This window comes from Antechinus flavipes, chromosome 6 (genome assembly GCF_016432865.1).
Source record: "Antechinus flavipes isolate AdamAnt ecotype Samford, QLD, Australia chromosome 6, AdamAnt_v2, whole genome shotgun sequence".
Lineage (NCBI taxonomy): Eukaryota > Metazoa > Chordata > Mammalia > Dasyuromorphia > Dasyuridae > Antechinus > Antechinus flavipes.
In genome coordinates this window covers 193,514,885-193,534,901 of record NC_067403.1, presented here as the reverse complement: position 1 = coordinate 193,534,901, position 20,017 = coordinate 193,514,885, and the positions used below count along the sequence as shown (strand labels likewise).

Sequence of the window (20,017 nt, the reverse complement as noted above, 5' to 3'; positions counted from 1 at the left end):
AATGTATTAAGAATAAAGAAAGGAGGAAAAGTGCTGCATTCTGCACCCTAATCTTTCAGTTCTCCATCTAGAGGTGGGTGACATTTTAACATCATGAGCTCTTTAAATACAATGAATCTCTGTATGATGTATGTTGCTATGTCAGACTACATAGTCTTAACTACATATTCCTCTTTCTGTTCTGGTCTTACTTTCGATTTTTCAGAGGTGAAAGTAACATTTCTGTGCTAGCTGAAGTCTGCAGCATTTTTTTTTGGGGGGGGGGGCGGTTGTTCCTTCTGTTTCTGTTGTGTTTTTCTTTCTGATAAGATTTTTTGTATTTGAATCAATAGAAATAGACATCTTTGGAACTTTACATGTATATCTTAGATACCTGCACCAGGACACCTTATTTTTAATTTCATGATAACATATTAATGGCTGCTATTTCTGTACTTTTCAGTGGACATCAAGCACAACTATTCAGTTCATCCTAGAATCCCAGAATATCAGTTCTAATGGACCAAAAGGGCATTCTATTTTAATCCAATGTATTTCTGAAAAAGAATCCCTTCTACAACATACCTAAAATTGATCATTCAACCTCTGCTTGAAAACATTGAATAAGGAAACGTAACACTTCCTAAAACTGTCTGTTCTGCTTTTGGAAAACTCAGATTGTTAGGAAATTTTCAGCTATCACAGACTTTTATTTAGCTCTCTGACTTCTTTCCATTGCACCTAGTTCTATTTTCTGGGCCCAAGTAGAACAAGTTTAATTGATTTTTCATATGTCAGCTCTTCAGGAGAGCCCAAAACATTTCATATATTATATTTTCTACAAGTGAAGCTTCCATGATTTTTTTAGTCATTACTCACATGTCATAATTTCACAGCCTTTCATCATCCTACTTGTCTTTTTCTGCATATTTTTTTCCTTAACAGCAGCTTTCCTTAACCATAGTGCTCCAGGCTGAGAACAATCATCTAGATGTGATCTGGACAGGTCAATATACAATATCATTTTCATCTCTCTGGTATATTCTTTCTTAATGCTGCAATGTCAAGCTTGTAATGCATATTGAATATAGTTTGGTAAGATCCTTTTGGGCTTTATTATCATCTGCCAATTGGATAACTGTGATGGCCTTTATCTAAATTTTTATTTATCTAGGTCATTGATTAAAATGTTAAGCAGTACAGAAGTCAAGCACAATTCCTAGGAAACATCACTAGAATTTCTTATCTGAATTGATATTAGACCCCTTTTTGGGTCTAGCCATTCAGCTCATTTTGAACTTACCTAATTCAGATAAAGACCACTACACTTATCTAATTGGCAGATGATTCAAAACCCCAAAAGAATAAATGGAAAGGCTTTTATATGGGTTTTAAAAAACCAGCTTCCAAAATAAAAGATGGGAAAAGCTAGTCAGAAACCATCTCATTTGGAAAAAATTTGGGGATTTTATCAGACTGCATATTCAATATGCCTCACAAGCATGATATAAGAGCTTTAAGAAGGAGTGTTGTCAGCATGAGAACATTGAGATACTTATGAAATATGAAATACTATTAATATAAATGGTAAGATGAAGTGGCAGCATAGGTAAGTAAATTTTAGACTCTCCAGATTTCTTCCACAAACAGAATAATTTTGTGCCTCAGGATAAACAAAGAGTAGTTAAAAATCAAGAACTCTTGGAGAAGAACAGGGATCCTCCTGGTACAATCCAAGAAGATCCAAAGAAAGATCTCAGGCCTGGATTAATTAGTGTAAAATGCAATGTAAACACCTCAGGACTAGTTCCAAAGAAATACTGGGAAGGAGGGATAAATGCTGCTGGCTGTAGGCATTTGCAGGAGGGAAGAGTTTTTGGTTTAGGGTTCCAGGTCAGAGGGGAGAACTGAAATGAAGCTAGAGGCACCATATTCTCACCTTGAGATTAGAGGTGCTTAACCTAATACTTCTCATTTTAAAAAAAATGAACAGGCAAAGAAGAAAGAAGCCAACCATAGAAACTTACTATGGGATCAGGGAAGATTGGGATTTATCTTCAAAGGAAGACACTGAAGTAAAAAAAAAAAAAAAGCTACCCCAAAGAGTAATGTTAAATGGTTCCCTGCCCAGAGAGAATTTATGGAAGAATTTAAAAATCAAATGAGACACATTGAGTAAAAACTTAAAAAAAAAAAAAAAAGTAAAAGCCAGCCAAGAAAAACAAGATTATGAAAAAAAGTTAATCAACTAGAAAAGGAGGTAGAGTCTTAAAGATGAAAGTAACTCTTTAAAAATAGAATTGGGCAAGGGGGAACCAGTGAAACTATGAGCAATCAAGAAAGAACAAAACAGATTATAAAGAATGAAAAAATAGGAAACCAACAGATCAAGAAGGAAAAAGTATAAGAATAATTGAACTAATGAAATGTGACCAAAACCAAAACAAACTAACAAAAAACCCTGACACAGTAATGCCAGAAATCATCCAAGAAAATTGTTCTGGAGTGATAAAGCATGAGGGGAAAGTAGAAATAGAAAAAAAAATCCACTGATTTTTTGATCTCCTCAGAGATCCTTTGTGGAAAACACATAGGAATATTATTGCTAAATTTCAAAATTCCCAGGTCAAAGAGAAAATTTTGCAAGAAGTAAGGAAAAAAAAAATTCAAATACACTAAATACAAGCTAAAATTAGAATTATACAGGAATTATTAGCAGCCACAATAAAAGACTGCAGGTACTGAAATCATATCATTGAGCAATCAAAATTACTAGACTTGTGATTAAAAAACATCATATCCAGCAAAATTATTCATAATATTGGATGAAAAAATGGACATTCAGCTAATTTGCACATTTTCAAAACTTTCAACCAAACCTGAACTCAATAGAAAATTTTACATCTAAGATTCAATATCAAAGATTAATTTCAATGAACTTACATTGACAAATTATTTGTTTTTTACATGGAAATATATACCATATCTTTAAGATTGATATTGTTAATTAGGTAGCTAAAAATTAAGATTGGAGCAGAGTTGAATATGATCTGACTGTAAGCAGCAAAACTGTCTAGGAAAAAGTAAAAATAGTAATTATGCTATACACATGAGTTACAGAGGTAGAATAGACCCAGAAGCATTAAAGGGGGGAGATGGGTTCATAGTTCTGAAAACCTAATGAACATAGGAATGGGTTAAAAAGGCAATACTGCATATATACCATGAAGAGGATAGCACCCTCCAAAATCTATAAAGAAATAAGGGAGGAAGGCGGGGAGAGAGTCAAGGGAGGGATTCCTGAATGAAGGATCCGTGCTAAGTAATAGCAGGCAAATTAAGGAGCAGAATAAAGTAAGAAGAGTTAACAGGGATAGGAAAGAAGAAATATGTGCATTCACTACAACAAGGATTAGGGGTAGAATTTATCAGAAAAAAATATATAACTAGTCATCATTGATCTTAGACAAAGTCAAACTTAAATATTTAATCAAGAGAGAAATCTATATTATATATCAGCCATACTAATACTGTTTTAGATGCATGTTTACATATGGATGGATGCATGTAAATATATATGTGTGAGTATATATAGATATGTATGTATGTAGCTCTACGTATGTATCTGTATAGCTATATATGAGTGTGTGTGTGTGTGTGTGTGTGTGTGTGTGTAAATATATCTTTGCTTAACTATAGCCTGCTTGGGAGATATGGGGGGATTAAAAGGGGGGAAAAAGGAATAAAAGTAAAAAAGTACACAGCAAAGAATTAAAATACAACTTTCAAGGAAGTAAACAAAAGATGGACACTTATGAATATAATTTCTTCTACCTACTATATATCCTTTCTTGAAATGGAAACTTATTGTTACAGATTTTGAATCTTCCCTCCTGTTCTTCTGGGCACATGACAATGTTTTGTTCTGTTTTATTTTTATTTTCCTTTTTTGTTTTTCTTTATTTTTTTCTTATTTTTTTATCTCATCTAAAATAAATAGAATTTTTTTTAAAAAGAAAAAAAATAAGTAAGTTAGTTTTATAAGATCTATTCTTGATGAAAATGGGGTTGCCCTTAGTGATTTCTTCTTATTTTCTTAGATATTCACTAACCTAACTATTGTAAGGAGAACAGTGTATGTATGGATTGCAATAACATTAAGAAAAATAATACAAAATAGAATTTGAACTCTTGAATAATTATAGAAATCGGTTTTGGTTCAGAAGAACTATTAATGAAACATGTTCATTTTCTGCAGATGCAGAATGCCTTTTTCATTCTCTTTCCTTTATGAAAATCCAGATAACATTTACCCTTTTATCATCATCTGGTAGTTTCCCTTTACTCAAGGTCCTTCCAATATTATGGACAAACTCTGCCCTGATATAGTCTAAATCTTTCAGGCTGTGAGTGTGTAGCTCATCCTCAACCTGATAAATGGAGCTTATCCAGTAGAGGAGAAGGTCATCTTAGTATCCTCCTGCTTCTCTTGCCTGGCAGCTCCTTGTTAAGTGTTTTGGTTCATTCTCATTCTCCTTAGCTGTGAGAGATGTCAAGAGGAATAAGGCAGCTTTGCCTGTTCTTTTTTTCTTGTTTCAGTCTCCCGCTGGCAGTGGTTATGGCCATTCTTTTCTCTAGTTTTTTAAAAACTTCATGGTTTTTTAAAACTTTCATTTTGTTGGGTGATAGTCTCCTTATGAATCCATCAGAAGCCTGGATAATTGGGATTTTTAACCGTTTATTATATCATGCCTCTTAGTCTTATGATTTGTTTCCAAAACTCCCAATTTATTTCCACTTTTTGTAGTATTCTGGATTATTCTGTAATGATTGTTTCTTTTGTTCCTGCTCCTGGAGATCTCCCATGGAATGTATGATGTTGTTCCATCCTCTTTTCCTCTCTATCTGTGGAAGGAGCCTCACGTGTATTATTTCATGCCAGTGGCTCTGCAGGTTCTATGTTACACTTGTCTGACTTCCTCATGTCATGATTTCCTTTTACCTCTTTATTCTTACTCTGTTTTGTTTTTGCCCTGAAGCTCCCTCACTTTTTAAAGGAACTACACTTTATTCTTCCCACTAACTGGGACAGTAAAAAGCAGTTTCGTAATTTATTTTTTCTTTTAGAAGAGAGAACACTTTGCTCTCTGACCTTACATATCAATTAGTTAATGTGTCAGCAAGACAAGCATGATACACCAGTGCTTTGTTGGCATCTTAAGCCAGATGTCACATGTGCATCTCAAATTCAACTCTTTCTCTTCTCAACTTTCCTATTAAAATTGGGGTCCCTGCCATTCTGCCAGTCACACAGACTCATAACTCCACATACTCAGTCTGTTGAGAAGTCTTTTCCTTTCTACCTTCACTCTACCTCTTTTATTTGTCTCATTCTCTCCAATCACAGCTGCCCCTGCCCCGGCACAAAGCTCTTCTTACTTCACACTGGTCTATTGCATTTTCTTATGCTCAAGGCCTCTGCCTTGGGTCTATTCGCACTCTCATCTCCTCAAAGTCCATTTTCCAAGGGCAGGGATCATGTCTCAAGCCTCCTCCCAACCAGATCTCCCTTCTCCATCTGCCACCCAGATCTCCTTCAAATTCAGCTTACACCTTCTCCAAGAAGTCTTTCCCAGAAATATAGCCCTCAACCCCTATCCTCCTCCTTCCTCCTGATGGTCCCTTCCATATGTATTATATAAATCGTTTTTACATATTTTTTTTTTAATTTTAAGCTTAAATACAACATGGAAAAGGGGGAAAAAATTGCCATGTACATGCCAGACATAAGAGAGGATTTAATATATTTAATATAAAACAATGACTTCATTTTCATAACTGCCCAACTTTTCTTTGCTTCCTTTTTGGTTTTTTGTTTGTTTGTTTTCTGCTGTGTACTTTTAAATTTTTTTCACTTTCCCTTCCTCCCTGCCCCCAAAGGCTAAAATTAAGTGTGGATATATATACTTATAAATAGATATCTATAAACTTACACACATATATACACACATATACTCATACACATATATGTACTATACTTTGCTTATTTCTACCAGTCATCTGTTTCTCTGAAGATGGACAACTTCCTTTATAAGTCTTAAGTCTTTCCAGATTTTTCTAATTTGACCAGCTCATCATTTACTACAATCATAGCATTATTCCAGCTTAATCACATCCTGCCTGAGAGATTGTCTATAAAAGGTTTCTGTTCCTCCAATTTTTTGCATTCCTTCTATTTTTGATTACATAGGTTTTATTTATCCAGGAAAATTTTATTTTATTTTTTTAATAGCTTTTTATTTACAAGATATATGCATGGATAATTTTTCAGCATTGACATTTGCAAAACCTTTTGTTCCAATTTCCCCCTCTTTCCCCCCACCCTCGCCTAGATGGCAGGTAGACCAATACATATTAAAGTATATTGCTTCTCAAGAAGAATTGGACTTTAAAATAATGTATAATTGACCTGTGAAGGAAATCAAAAATGCAGGTGGACAAAAACAGAGGGATTGGGAATTCTGTGTAGTGCTTCACACTCGTTTCCCAGAGTTCTTTCACTGGGTGTAGCTGGTTCTATTCATTATGGCTCTATTGGAACTGATTTGGTTCATCTCATTGTTGAAAAGAGCCATGTCCATCAGAATTGATCTTCATAATGATCTCCTGGTCCTCCTCTGTTCACTCAACATCAGTTAGTGTAAGTCTCTCCAGGTCTTTCTGAAATCATCCTGCTGGTCATTTCTTACAGAACAATAATACTCCATAATATTCATATACCACAGTTTATTTAGCCATTCTCCAATTGATGGTCATCTACTAACTTCTCAGTTTCTAGCCACTACAAAGAGGGCTGCCACAAACATTCTTGCACATACAGGTCCCTTTCCCTCCTTTAAGATCTCTTTGGGATATAAGCCCAGTAGTAACACTGCTGGATCAAAGGATATGCACAGTTTGATAACTTTTTGAGCATAGTTCCCAATCACTCTCCAGAATTGATGGATGTATTCACAGTTCCACCAACAATGTATCAATGTCCCAGTTTTCTCACATTGCTTCCAATAATCGTCATTATCTTTCCCTGTCTTTCTAGCCAATCTGACAGGTGTGTAGTGGTATCTCAGAGTTGGCTTTAGAGAAATTTGCATTTCTCTAATTAATAATGACTTGGAGCATCTTTTCATATGGTTAGAAATAGTTTCAATTTCTTCATTTGAGAATTATCTGTTCATATCCTTTGACCACTTATCAATTGGAAAATGGCTTGATTTCTTATAGAGTCAATTCTCTATATATTTTATCTAAGAAAATTTTAATTTAAAATAATCAAAATTATTGTTTTTCTACTTCAACAGAGCTCTTTCTTGTAATTTAAGTCCTACTACTTCTGAATCTATTTACTTTCCATCTTTTTTCTTTGAAATTCTTGACCTTTTGATCTTTCAAATGAACTTTATTATAATTTTTTCTAACTCAGTAAAATAATTTTTTAGTAATTTAATTCGGATGACAGTGAATAAATAGATTAAGTAAAGTTGTCATTTTAAAAATGATATTGGCTTTACTGACCCATGAACAATAAAATTACTTCAGTTATTTGAGCTTATTGGTATAAAATTTTTTTTTTTACATTTATGTTCGTGTAGTTAAATTCGCCCTATTCACATTCTGAACTACAATTACTTGTGTATTTTCCTCTTTCCCATTTTTCCTCATTATTCTTCTTTCCTCACTCTTCTGCTTGACTCTACCCACTACCTTGCCCTCTTCCTATTCCTTAACCTCTAAAGTTCTTCTCTTTGCCTTTCCCCCCACTTTCTCCCTTTGCTGTCTTATTTATTTCTAAATTCTAATGACTTTTATGGCCTTCTGGATTTAAATAGGTATAGATATGGAGATAGATATATTCCCCTTTTAGCAATTTCCAATGAAAATAAAGTTCCAGCACTACCCACCTTCCTATTAGTAAAGGTGCCTTGCTTCTGCCTTGCTTTTTCCCTTTATGCCTCATTTATGAGATAATTACTCTTTTTTTATCTCTCCCTATACAGTTTTATTTTAGAATCACTTCATCCTACTCAGCTCAGCCCAGAATCTTTCTCTCCAACCACCCAAATAATGATGACAATCATAAATACTGCTAATATTTTCACATATATGAAATAAACAATTTGACTTTATTTAGTCCCTTATAATTGTTCTTTCATCTTTACTTTGTATTTCTCTTAGGCATTATATCATATTTTCCCTTAAATGAAGTTTTTGTCACAAAGACCCTAAAGTCTTTGAGTTGATTAAATGTCCATTTTTTTTTAATCCACTCAGGATTATACTTAACTTTGCTGGGTAAGTTACCCTTAGTCATATCCTCAACTCTTGCTCTGTGGAATGTAATATTCTAAACATCTAGAGTACTTTAACATAGTAGTTGCTAGGTTTTGGATAATCCTTATTGTAGCCCCATGACATTTAAATTGTTGTTTCTTGTTTCTTCCAATATCTTCTTCTTAACCTGTGAGCTTTGAATTTCTCTTTTGTTTAAATCTTGTTTGTACCTTGTTGTTTGCATGTTTCCTTCTGTTTTAGAATTTGAGCCTCTTGAAACAGAGACTATGTTTTTGCCTTTTTCTGAATCTGTCCTCAGTGCTTAAAGCATAATGCTTTGTACATGATAAATGCATAATAAATTTCAGTTTACCTAATTAAATGAATATTTGTGGATGCCAAAAGTATCCATCATATTATTTTTTCTCACAGTATAATAATATTCTATTACAGCCATTTATTATAACTTGCTTCCTCCTTAATTGATGGGCACTTAGTTTTCAGTTCTTTGCCAACAGAAAAACTTGCTGTTCTAAATATTTGTTACCAAATATTATTTTACTGTATTGCTGCTACTACTTAGCTTGTTTCCTAGTGTGGGATTTGAAAATCTTAAGTCTGATAAGATAGTTGATAGGCTAGACTGTCATTCTTAGTAGAAAATGAATTATGTCTTTTCTCATCCTTATGCATGAATTTGTGAATAAAATTGTTTTGTACCAACTGTACTTGTTTCTTTCTTTAAGTTCCCAAGTATATTACCACTGCTTGTGAAATGATCGCAGAAATGGTGGCAGCATTACAGACTGTGTTGGCTTTGGGTCACAAGAGAAACAGTGGAATTCCAGCTTTCCTTACTCCTGTACTGAAAAACATTATCATCAGCCTTGCTAGGCTGCCACTGGTCAATAGCTATACTAGAGTGCCTCCGTTGGTGAGTAAAGTCTGTTTTCCACTTCCATGGGAGTACAATATCATGTATTTTGAAGTTTTGTGGCAGTTTCCTCAACTGAATAGTAACAGCACTGAACCTCCTGGGTTTGTTGTGAGGATTAAATGAGATAATGTTGGTAAAACATTTAGCACAAACCTAGTAAACCACAGGCCTTTAATCTTAACAAATGCTTGTTCGTTTCCCTGATCCCAAGACTCCTTTACTTCATTGGGTTGTTTTGTAGTTAATGCTTTAGAAGCTACAAATCAAAATGCAAATATAATTTGTTTTTAAAGCCCACTTCAGGTGCCATCTCCTCCCTTATATCTTCTGATTTTCCCAACTGTAGGCACATTCTCCATCATCTTAAATTTCTTATATCATTCAGTATATTTGGAACTCATATATGTACTCTTCACTTGTATTATATGTATCTTCTTATTGGAATGTCATCATCTTTAGGGAAAGGAATGTGTTTCATTTGAATTTTTTTATCCCCTTTGACTAATTCAGGTATATAGTCACATTTTAGGTGCTTAATAAACATGTGTTAAAGTTATTTGAATTATTAATGTTGCTAAATTTCATGGTGTAGTGACATAAATGCTTTATAAATTTAGGGCAGGTATGCCAATAGAACTGAGCCTAGTAGATTAGGTAGTGTTAACCTAGCTTGATATAATTTATCCATCAAGAACACAAGTAGGTTTTATCAAGACTTGATTATCATTATTGAAATCTCAAACCCTCTGAGTTCTTCTGTTCTCTCTGCGAAAAGCAGCAACAGTTTTATAAGATAATTTTATTTCATGTATTCCAACAGGTATGGAAATTAGGATGGTCACCTAAACCCGGAGGAGATTTTGGCACAACACTTCCTGAAATACCTGTAGAATTTCTTCAAGAAAAGGAGATCTTTAAAGAGTTCATCTATCGTATTAATACCTTAGGTATGTATCTTGGTAAAACATTTTGATTAAAATGATGAGATAATTTTGATTTTCAAGAATAGGAGCAGAAATGAGACACATTGATTCATATTTTGTAACATAGTTTTTCTTTTTACAGTTTTCCATAGGTAAGAATTAATTTAGCAAGTATTTATTGGTCTTCTACTATGGATGGATTATTATATTAAGTGCTCAAAAAAATAATTCCTAATTTCTTATAATATTCCCTTTTGTATATGAAACCTGAACGTTCCTTCACTTAGGGTTAATTAATTTAGCTTGAGTTTATTAGTTGTATAAAATTCTGCTTTTAACATTTTTAGGTTGGACAAGTCGTACGCAGTTTGAAGAAACCTGGGCTACTCTCCTTGGTGTCCTTGTAACTCAGCCTATTGTGATGGATCAGGAAGAAAGTCAACAGGAAGTAAGGCTACAGAGAAGCTATCTCCATTACATAAATATGATTCTTGACTTTGAGTTTGTTTTTAAGTTAAAGTTTGATAGATATTCAAAATTATAAATGTTTTAATAAATATTGGCAGGAAGCATAAAGCTGTGTTTTTGATGATATTACTCAGTTTCTAAAATGAGCAGATAATTTCTCCGTTTGTATTATAAATATGCACATTGGAGGAATATGGTCAATCCCATTCATTCTTCATGCAATACCACTGAAATTAAAGATTTTAAAATGTTATAGAAATCATAAAGATGTTAATATTGTTCTGCATATTCACATCTCTGAGTTTTGCATATTGTTCAAAATGAGAATTGTATAGAAGTTATTATGATAATGAAGATCAGTTAGAAAAAAGTTAAGAAAATACTTCTATGGTTTACTTTTCACAAGTCATTAAACTTCCTAACTGTGTCTATGAAATTTAACATGTTTAAGCATCTGTTATGTGCAATGTACTGTATTTGATGTTTTTAGAAGACATAATAGATATTCATGTTTGCTGGTCTCTACCTTCATGGAGCCTGTAGTCTAGTATGGGGATGTAACATATATGCAGAGAATCTTAAATGTACTACTAGTAAGAATGCATGAAGTGTATGAGAAATGTACAAATGATACTTTTAGAGTTTGAGAAAGGAAAGAGCAACTTTTGATTGGGGGATAAGGAAATGATCCATATAGAAAATGGTCTTTGAGAGAGATCTTTACTGGTAGATTTGAACGATTAGAGAGGATTTTAGTTAAGTTATAGTTAGGGGATAAGAAGGCATGCAGAGCAGCTTTAACAAAGGCCAACAAGTAGTAAATATCAGAAAGTCAGTGCATTGAAGTATTGATTATGTGCAAGTATGAAAAAATCAGAAAAGGATGGATGTTGCCCTATTGTGAAGGGTCCTAAATGTCAAAATAAGGAGTCATGATTATTTGATAGGCAGTTAGGAATTAATGAAAGGTTTTGAGCAGAAGAATACCATTATCAGAAATTATAGTATTCTGAGTCAGTTTCTAAGACTGTAGTCAGGCAAAGCAAAAAGGTATTAAAATGGGGAAACTTAAATATAATTAAAGATGAAAAAATAAAATATTGCAGTGTATAGACATATCCAAGCCTATCCTGGCATCTCTGATTTTAGTTATGTAGATTAATAATTAAACAGAGAAACCCAATAAAAGCATGTTTAGTAATGAGGGAATAGTACCTGTAAAGGCTATTTTACATTTTGTCATACTTGAGCAATCTTCGCTCTGAAAAATAGAGATAGTTATTAAATGGGGTTGTATATAAGTGGAAGCTTAATTGTGATGTCCTGTTCTTACTTGGACAAAATAAAAATAAATCTTACCCTTTCACAGTGAGATTGTTCTTTTCTTCTAAGTATAGTTCAAAGACCACTAGGGGACTCTGAGATCCTTTTAAAGGGGTTTATAAAGTAAGAATTCTTCATAATAATACTAAGACATTTTAATTTCTAATAGGATAAGTATCAATAGGTAACACCTACATAAAAATAAGCTTTTGAAAAAAAAAGCCCCCAGACATGTGAAGGAGTCCTGGACAATCACTGTTCTGAGTCACATCATTGTAGTCAGATCCCAGAATTCCTTGATGTTCCTGTTTTCAAGGCAAGCATGTCTTAGTCTCTCCTTTGTCTTCATTTATAACACAGACTCCTTCTTTTACAGGAAGATACTGAGAGGACCCAGATCAATGTTCTTGCAGTTCAAGCTATCACATCCTTGGTGCTGAGTGCAATGACCCTTCCTGTCGCAGGCAATCCCGCTGTGAGCTGTTTGGAGCAACAGCCCCGGAACAAAGCCCTTAAAGCCCTGGATACAAGGTACTGAGAGCCCCTGGAACAGGGGAGAGGTGAGGCCAGGCAAACTGGTAGAAATATCGCTGTTCTCATCCTAGGACTGGGAATTGGGGTACAAGAGGGATTAGAAGGATCACCTGGGCCAGCCCTCTCATCTACCTGCAGGGTCCTTTAAAGGGTTTACCTGAGGTGGCACAGGTGATAAAGAACAGAGCTGAAATTTGCATGCTGGCCCTCCTCATTGTTCTTTTATCTCACAGCCTCCTATGATCAAGGGCAGATCTTACAACTTCTCTGAACTTCTGCTTCCTTATCTTTAATGCAAATAATAAGTACTTTACAGGGTTACTGTGGGAAAGGCATTTCTAAACCTTAAAAAAACCATAGAGATGAGAATTTTTACAGTTTATATTTAAAGTCTGGGTGGGTTATTTTTTTTATTTTTTTTTAAATCGTAAACTTAATAATTGTTCATAAAAACAAGTAATTGGCAATGCATGGGTCAAAACCTTACCCCAACTTTCAGCATATACTTTGTATCTCCAGTACCAAACATGATAAAAAGAATGAAAAATAATATTATCCCTATCATAAGGAAACATATTCATAAGTGAGACAAGACATATAGTGGTTTTCTTTTTTAGTTCTCCCACCATTGATTGGCTTTCCTTTTTTCTTTTTTTTTCTTCTCTTATTAAAAATAGTTGTCAGTATTACACAATTCTGCTGCACGCATACTGATTTTGATGATTTCTCTTTGTATTATCTAATATAGGTTTCCTTATTTTCTTTATTTATACTCACCATGATATTCTATTACACTTATTTGCCATAATATTTTAGCTTTTTTACCATAATTATTCAGCATTTTTACAGTTGTTGGAGAATAAAGTTTTCCTCCAGGTTTTTGCTCTAATGAATAATGTAGCTATAAATATTTTCATATGGCTAGCTCCATGTTTCTTTTTATGTTTTTTTGCTTTTAAAACCCAGGCTTTATTTATTTGTTTGTTTGTTTATTTATTTATTTATTTTTATCATACTAGCATGAAATTTCAAGGAAATAGATTACTTTTGGCTCTGAAGGTGAGGGATAAAGTCGGTAGGAATAGGTAAAAGTTCAAAGAAACTTTGCATGTTTTCATTTCTATTTAGGGGAAATAAAATAATGGCTAATCTTGATGCTAAAAAATTCTTTTAGGTTTGGGAGGAAACTGAGTGTTATTAGGGGAATTGTTGAACAAGAAATTCAAGCAATGGTTTCAAAGAGAGACAACATTCCCACACATCACTTGTACCAGGCTTGGGATCCTGTCCCATCTCTGTCTCCAGCTATGTCAGGTATGTGTATAATAAATCTATTTCTCTGTGTGACCACTGTAATTTCTTACTAGCTGTATTTATTAAAGTTTTGCAAGTGTTAAACCTAATAATTTCCTCTGTGACTGAAAAACATTAGCTACAAGACTCTTCTGCATAGAAATTCTAAGAGTGGCCCATCAGAAATAATAAATAACTCTTCACTACCATTAATTCAGAAATATTGCTTAATCACACATAAGCCAAGATTTCCTTTATGCTTGAAATCTGGCTTTGCAAAGATTATTTTGTAAATAGTGAATATACATACACTCCTACCCACCTACTCTACCCCTGCCTCCATGGTGTTCCAAAACCCTCATTATAGTGCTTAAAACTTTGGGATACCATATGTGTATATTTATATACTGACACATATGCATGTGTATGCATATATATCCATATGTAGTGAGAGAGATCTATATACACACACTTCTATACACACAGACACATACAAATACAGAATATGTGTATTCCTAATACACACACATGCATGTACACTTTTTATGATTGTAATGGGACAAATACCAGAGACTTGCTAACCCTATTACAGCACCTCATGATCAAAAACTTAATGACTACTGAACATTATCTTCACTTTGCCTATCATGTGGCTAAGATTAAGTAGTTCGCTGACCATTTACCATGATATGTGCTTATCTTTGAATATAGAGTGTGTGTTTAAATTTTGTAAATTTAGAGTAACTCAGAAATTTGTAAATTTGGAATAACTCAAAATAATAATAAAGGAATAAATATGTTTTTTAAATGTTTCAAGGTTTATAAAGTGCTATATTTATAGCATTCTGTAACATGTTATCAACTATGATTTCTCAAATTTTACAATTGCAGAAGGAAAGAAATCAAGGTGGGTAGTGGACGGGGGATAAACTTAGGTTGACATAGGCGGACTCAATGTTGCAAGAAGAAATCAGAGCCTAAAGGACTGATGATAGAGCAACCAAACTGCTTTTAAACCACTTAGAGTCAGACATAGATGAGAGAAAAGGGAAAGGCTAAATTATATTGACCAAAATCAATGAAAATGATTTTCTATTTTTCTTGTCAGCTTTGGGAAGCGGTGTCATTTATACATCTGAGAAATGAGTAGGCAATAAATCATTATTGCTTTTCTTCATTCTTCTCCATGCTCTGATTCCATTTCTCTTCTAACCTGATAGTTATCAAAGATTTCAAAGGAATCGGATTAATCATATATATTATTTACATACTCTCCCAGAGAAGAGAGGAACTGTATAATCACATAATATATATATTCAGTGTTTTAAGTATCTAGAATTGATACATATGAATGATTATATTGAAATGTTATTTCAGATTGAATCTGTTATGTGTTAAGCAGAAAAGCTAGAAGAAGATAATGAATTTTTTTTTTAGGTACTCTTATCAGCCATGAAAAACTTCTGCTGCAGATCAACACTGAACGAGAAATGGGGAACATGAGTTATAATCTAGGACAGGTTAGTTGACATCCATACCATAAATTCAATTTTTTTTTCTCTTTTTTTTTCTCTCCAACTAATAATGACAATAAAAGCAACAATATTAATAGGTTGCATTATAAAATCACTTTAAGTTTGTAAAATTCTGTATTATATAATTTCATTTGCTCCTTACAATAACCTTTAGGGGTAGGTACTGTTATATTTATCCTCATTTTGCAGGTGAGAAAACTGCCCAGGATCACACAGGTGTTGGGTCTGGGATTTAAACTTAGGTCTTCCAGACTTCACCTTCAGTATGCTATGTACTGTCTACCTCATTGTCTATAACTTTGTTGTCTGTAATCAAACTTTAATTTCATTAACATTAAACTATAAACATAAACATAAAAAATGAACCAGATAAGCATATCTTTTAATATGGAAGGTCCATTACTTTACGACCTAGATGTTTATTTCCTTTCTTAAAAAACTGAATTTTCACTCAGAAAAATTTGTCTATGAGTAAACCTGTTCTGTTTTTTCAAGTATTTTTCATAAAAAATTGCAAGGGGCCTCATTTAACCTGCACCTCTGTCTAATAGAGGAATTCCTTCTATAGTGCCCCTGAAGAGGATTATCTAGCCTCTGTATGAAGAGAATGCATTCTATTTTTAGACAACTTAAATTTTTACAGAGTTTTTTACATTGTGCTAAAAGTTCCTTCCTATAAATTATACCCTGTGGTCCTAGTTCTTTGTTTAGGCCTGTACAGACTGCCTAATGCCTCAGAGAGTATTCCCTCTCCCTCCTAAATCCACCGGTGACTTCTACTTTGGAATGCTTACTCTATGTCCTTCTTTTGTTGATTGTTGTTAAATAATTACAACCTGCCTTCTGGGGTCCACCCCACCCCTCCTTACAATGCTCCCAATGACAAATGAGTTCAGATGTTCTCCACTACCTTTGTAAATGGGGCCATGTAGAAGTGTCCACAATGATTCTGATTAGCATTTTTGGCTGCCATGTCATAGCTTCAAGTCCTACCGGGAAAAAGAAAATAATATAATGGTGGTTAGGAGGAGAGTGAGATAAGGAAGAAGAAGGTCTGAGGACAGCAACAAGTACAGGGATGGGAATGGAGACTGCTATGTCCTGTGTACATCAGAGGCCTTAGTAAATGTTGGAATTTAAAAATTATTGATTTTTGAATTAGTTGCATTTTTGTGTTTATTAATTTTTTAGCAGGTAACTTTTGGCAATTAAAAATGTGTTTGCCTTTCAAATAGCAATAAAGACATTAGTACATACATTTATTTCGTGTGTGCATTTACACGCATATTAGTGAGCAAAATTGGATTGCAAACAATTATACAAATACCATAACAAGCATCGTCAAATAACATAATTGGAGCGAGTGTCATAAGCATATTGGTGGAACTGGTAAGGACAAATCATGGAACAGGACTGCAACCCATAGTACTTTTCTTTTTAGCAAATCAAAACTCATGATGGCACCATAGATAGGTAAATCGTGTCTTGAGGTATTCGAGAATGGAAGAGCCTGGTATACTTTGGTGCAAGGGCTCATAAAGAGTTGGATATGACAATGACTAAACAACAAAAATAAAACAAAAAGTTTATTTGTAAATATAAAAAAAAAGAAAATTGGCTCAAAAGAATTTTATGAAGTTTTGCTGCTGCTGTTATCCAGAATGGAACTTTCTTTTTTTCCCCCCTAGAATTTGTTATTGCTTTAGAAGTGCTATTTCCTTTTTTGATTTATTTTGTATACTCCCACTTTATTGAAGTTATCTTTGTTGTCTCAATTTGATTCTTTGTGGATTCACTAAGATTTTCTAAGTAAACTTTTGGGCTGTCAAAAAAATACTTAAAATAACATAGAACATATGAACATTTTTACTATTTTTTTTAACCACTTGCTTTGAATTTAAGTGAATTAGGCAGGAAAGTTAACACTGCATTCATTTTGACAAGTATCAACTTTTTTGTAAATAAAAGTTAAAGAAAATAAAGCTGGATATACTGGGAAGTTGCCTTTTCTTCCTTTGCTAACACTGCACTGTGCCTTGATTCATTGGGAGTGTGTTTGACAAACTGCTGTTACAAACACATTGTCCCCTAAAGCTTGAATGAGCCTGGTGTTTTTCATCATCCTTCAGCAATAAGAATTACGTGTTTCCCTATCTACCCCAGTCATTTTGGGTTCTGTAGTTTTTCTTTAGAATCCAAGGTGGCCAAAGAGGATGTTTTGGAAAACAACACGATAAAATCTTCAGATAACAGACACTTTTAAAACCCTGTGTATTCTAGAGGCATCAAGAGTCAGCACATTCTCCCCCTTAATGAAAGAAGTCAATATTTCTTTTAAATGATTATGAACCAATGCTAGTCCCCTTGTGCCCTCTAACATGCTCTGTGATTTTAGGCAAGTCATCTCTCCTGACTGGAGTTCTGTTTCCTCATCTGTAAAGTAAGGCTCATTCCCCCCTGAAAAAAGTGGGGGTGGCCACTCGGACTGCAGACCCCGAACAATGCACATACTGGTGTCCATCAGTTTTGTTTTATCTCTTTCTTTTCTTTCTTAAAAGGATGGGTTTTACTGGATATAGTAGTGGGATGAGCTGATTGTGGTGTAAAATACAGAAGACATAGTCAATACAACTTTTAAAAATGTTAAAACAAGGAGATTGAATTGATTAATTAATTTTTTAATCCCTTAAAGTTCCAAATTTAAACTCAAATATTTTCCTCATAACTAGTGAAGAAAGCTTTGCATTTGGAACCAGAATGAGAGTCTACTGGAAATAAAATTATCAGAGCTTACTATATAATTCATCTTAGAGATTTTGGTATAGTTATTGATGGATCATTAGTTTAAGAAATAATAGGATCTTAGAACTAAAAGCTGGAAGGGGCTTTAGACATCATGCCATTTTCTGAATAAGTGGTATCATCTTGAAAATTAAATTGTTAAGGTTGTTGGTATTTTTTAAATTTAGAACTATTTCTTTTCAAGTTGAAGGCCCAAGAAAAAAGTTTTGTTCAAAAAGACTTTAATATAGTAATTAGATCTGTGATTTATTAGTCTGTAGATCTTCCAAGAGAAAAGTTTAAACTTTTTCTGCAACTCATAGAATTAGTGGGTTGCTGAGGGTACCCAAATTAAGTGGCTGTCCTAGAGTCATCTGGCTATTATGTGAGGAGTTGGGGAAGATGTAAACTGGGATCTTCCTGTCCTCCAGGTGTGTTCTCAAACTATGCCTTTTGTACTTAGCATAGAACCAGGTAGTTAATAGATTATTGGAACCAGGAGAACATAAAGGCCTTTGGACTTAAGTATTTTTTTTCAACTTAGTTACTAAATCATAGTGTCCTCCGTGCCTGGAAATGTCCCTCCTCATCTCTGCCTCTTGACTTCAAGGCTAGCTAAAATCTCACCCTCCTCAGGAAACACTTCCTTATCCCTCTTAAAGCTAATGTCTTCCTGCTGTCAGTTATTTCCTGTTTATTCTATATACAACTTTGTTAGCACATATCTGTTTGCATGTTGTCTCCTCCATTGAATTATGAGTTCCTCAAAGACAGAAACTGTTTTTTGCCTTTCTTTCTATTTTCAGCAGTTTAGCATATTGCCTGGCAGTATATGTGCTTGATCAATGTTTATTGACTGACTGACTCACCCATCAGCACGGTCATACTTTGTATCCATCTCATCAACTAAATGTGTTCTACCTCTAAAATTATGAACTCTGAAATTCACTTCTACTTTCTCTCTTATTCCTTCTGAGCTTTTGAATTTTCACTGATTTCTAGTACCTATTTCTACTTTCCCAGGTTTTTAGCTTTATTCTCTATTCAGTTTGGACCTAGCGGCCTACTATTTTAATCATGCCTTTTCCATAGAATCCCTTTGCCTCTTGATTTCCATTTATGTTGCCATCTGCTAACTCAGGACCAGTTAGCTGGTACAGTAGATACAATAATGGACTTGAAATCAGAAACACTCATTTTCTTGAATTCACATGTGGTCTCAGACACTTACTTAGCTGTGTGACCCTGAGAAAGTGACTTCACCCTGTTCACCTGTTTCCTGTCTGTAAAATGAATAAGAAGAAAATGATCAACCACTCCAGTATCTTTGCAAAGAAAACCCCAAAGGGGTTTACAAAGAGTCAGACTGAAATGACTCCACAAAAACAGTAACAACAACAACTCCCGATTAACCACGATTAACTCCCTCTCAGCCTCTTTTTCCTCAGGTAATTTAGCATTATCATAGAAAGTCATGAATTTTTATTGTCTTAAGTCCTGTAAATCCATACTCAGTAACTATGTTCTGGGAAAGGTGGAGAGAGGAAATATACATTTTTTAATTTTAATTTTTTATTCATTTTGAACTTAAATTCTAAAGGACAAAAAAAAAAAAAAAGAACATCTCTATGTACACAGAACAACATAAAAAGATGATTTGTTATAAAACTGTGAATTTCTATTTCACAGTTTCCATTTTTTTGAAAATTATATAATAAAGTACTATATATTTTCAAAGCTGCTTTGCTTTTTTGTGCTTCCTTCTTTTCTCCCTCCCTCCCTCTCCTGCCCTAGAAAAGGCTACCATTACAAAAATGTGTGTGTGTGTGTGTGTGTGTGTGTGTAGTAAATGAATTGTCCAAGTTTTTTCATACCCTCTTCAACATTTGTCACTTTTTTCCTTTCTATCATTTTAG

The 20,017-nt window shown here is 33.9% G+C and overlaps 1 protein-coding gene across 1 annotated transcript in view; it reads left to right on the top strand.

Moving 5' to 3' along the window:
* Window positions 1–20,017, top strand: part of HTT (huntingtin) — a 214,398-nt gene that overhangs the window by 158,663 nt on the left and 35,718 nt on the right. The window contains exons 52-57 of the mRNA XM_051965781.1: window positions 9,054–9,241; window positions 10,065–10,191; window positions 10,515–10,615; window positions 12,335–12,489; window positions 13,667–13,806; window positions 15,223–15,305. Of these exons, the coding sequence (XP_051821741.1) occupies window positions 9,054–9,241; window positions 10,065–10,191; window positions 10,515–10,615; window positions 12,335–12,489; window positions 13,667–13,806; window positions 15,223–15,305 (794 nt within the window). The remainder of the gene's footprint in view (window positions 1–9,053; window positions 9,242–10,064; window positions 10,192–10,514; window positions 10,616–12,334; window positions 12,490–13,666; window positions 13,807–15,222; window positions 15,306–20,017) is intronic.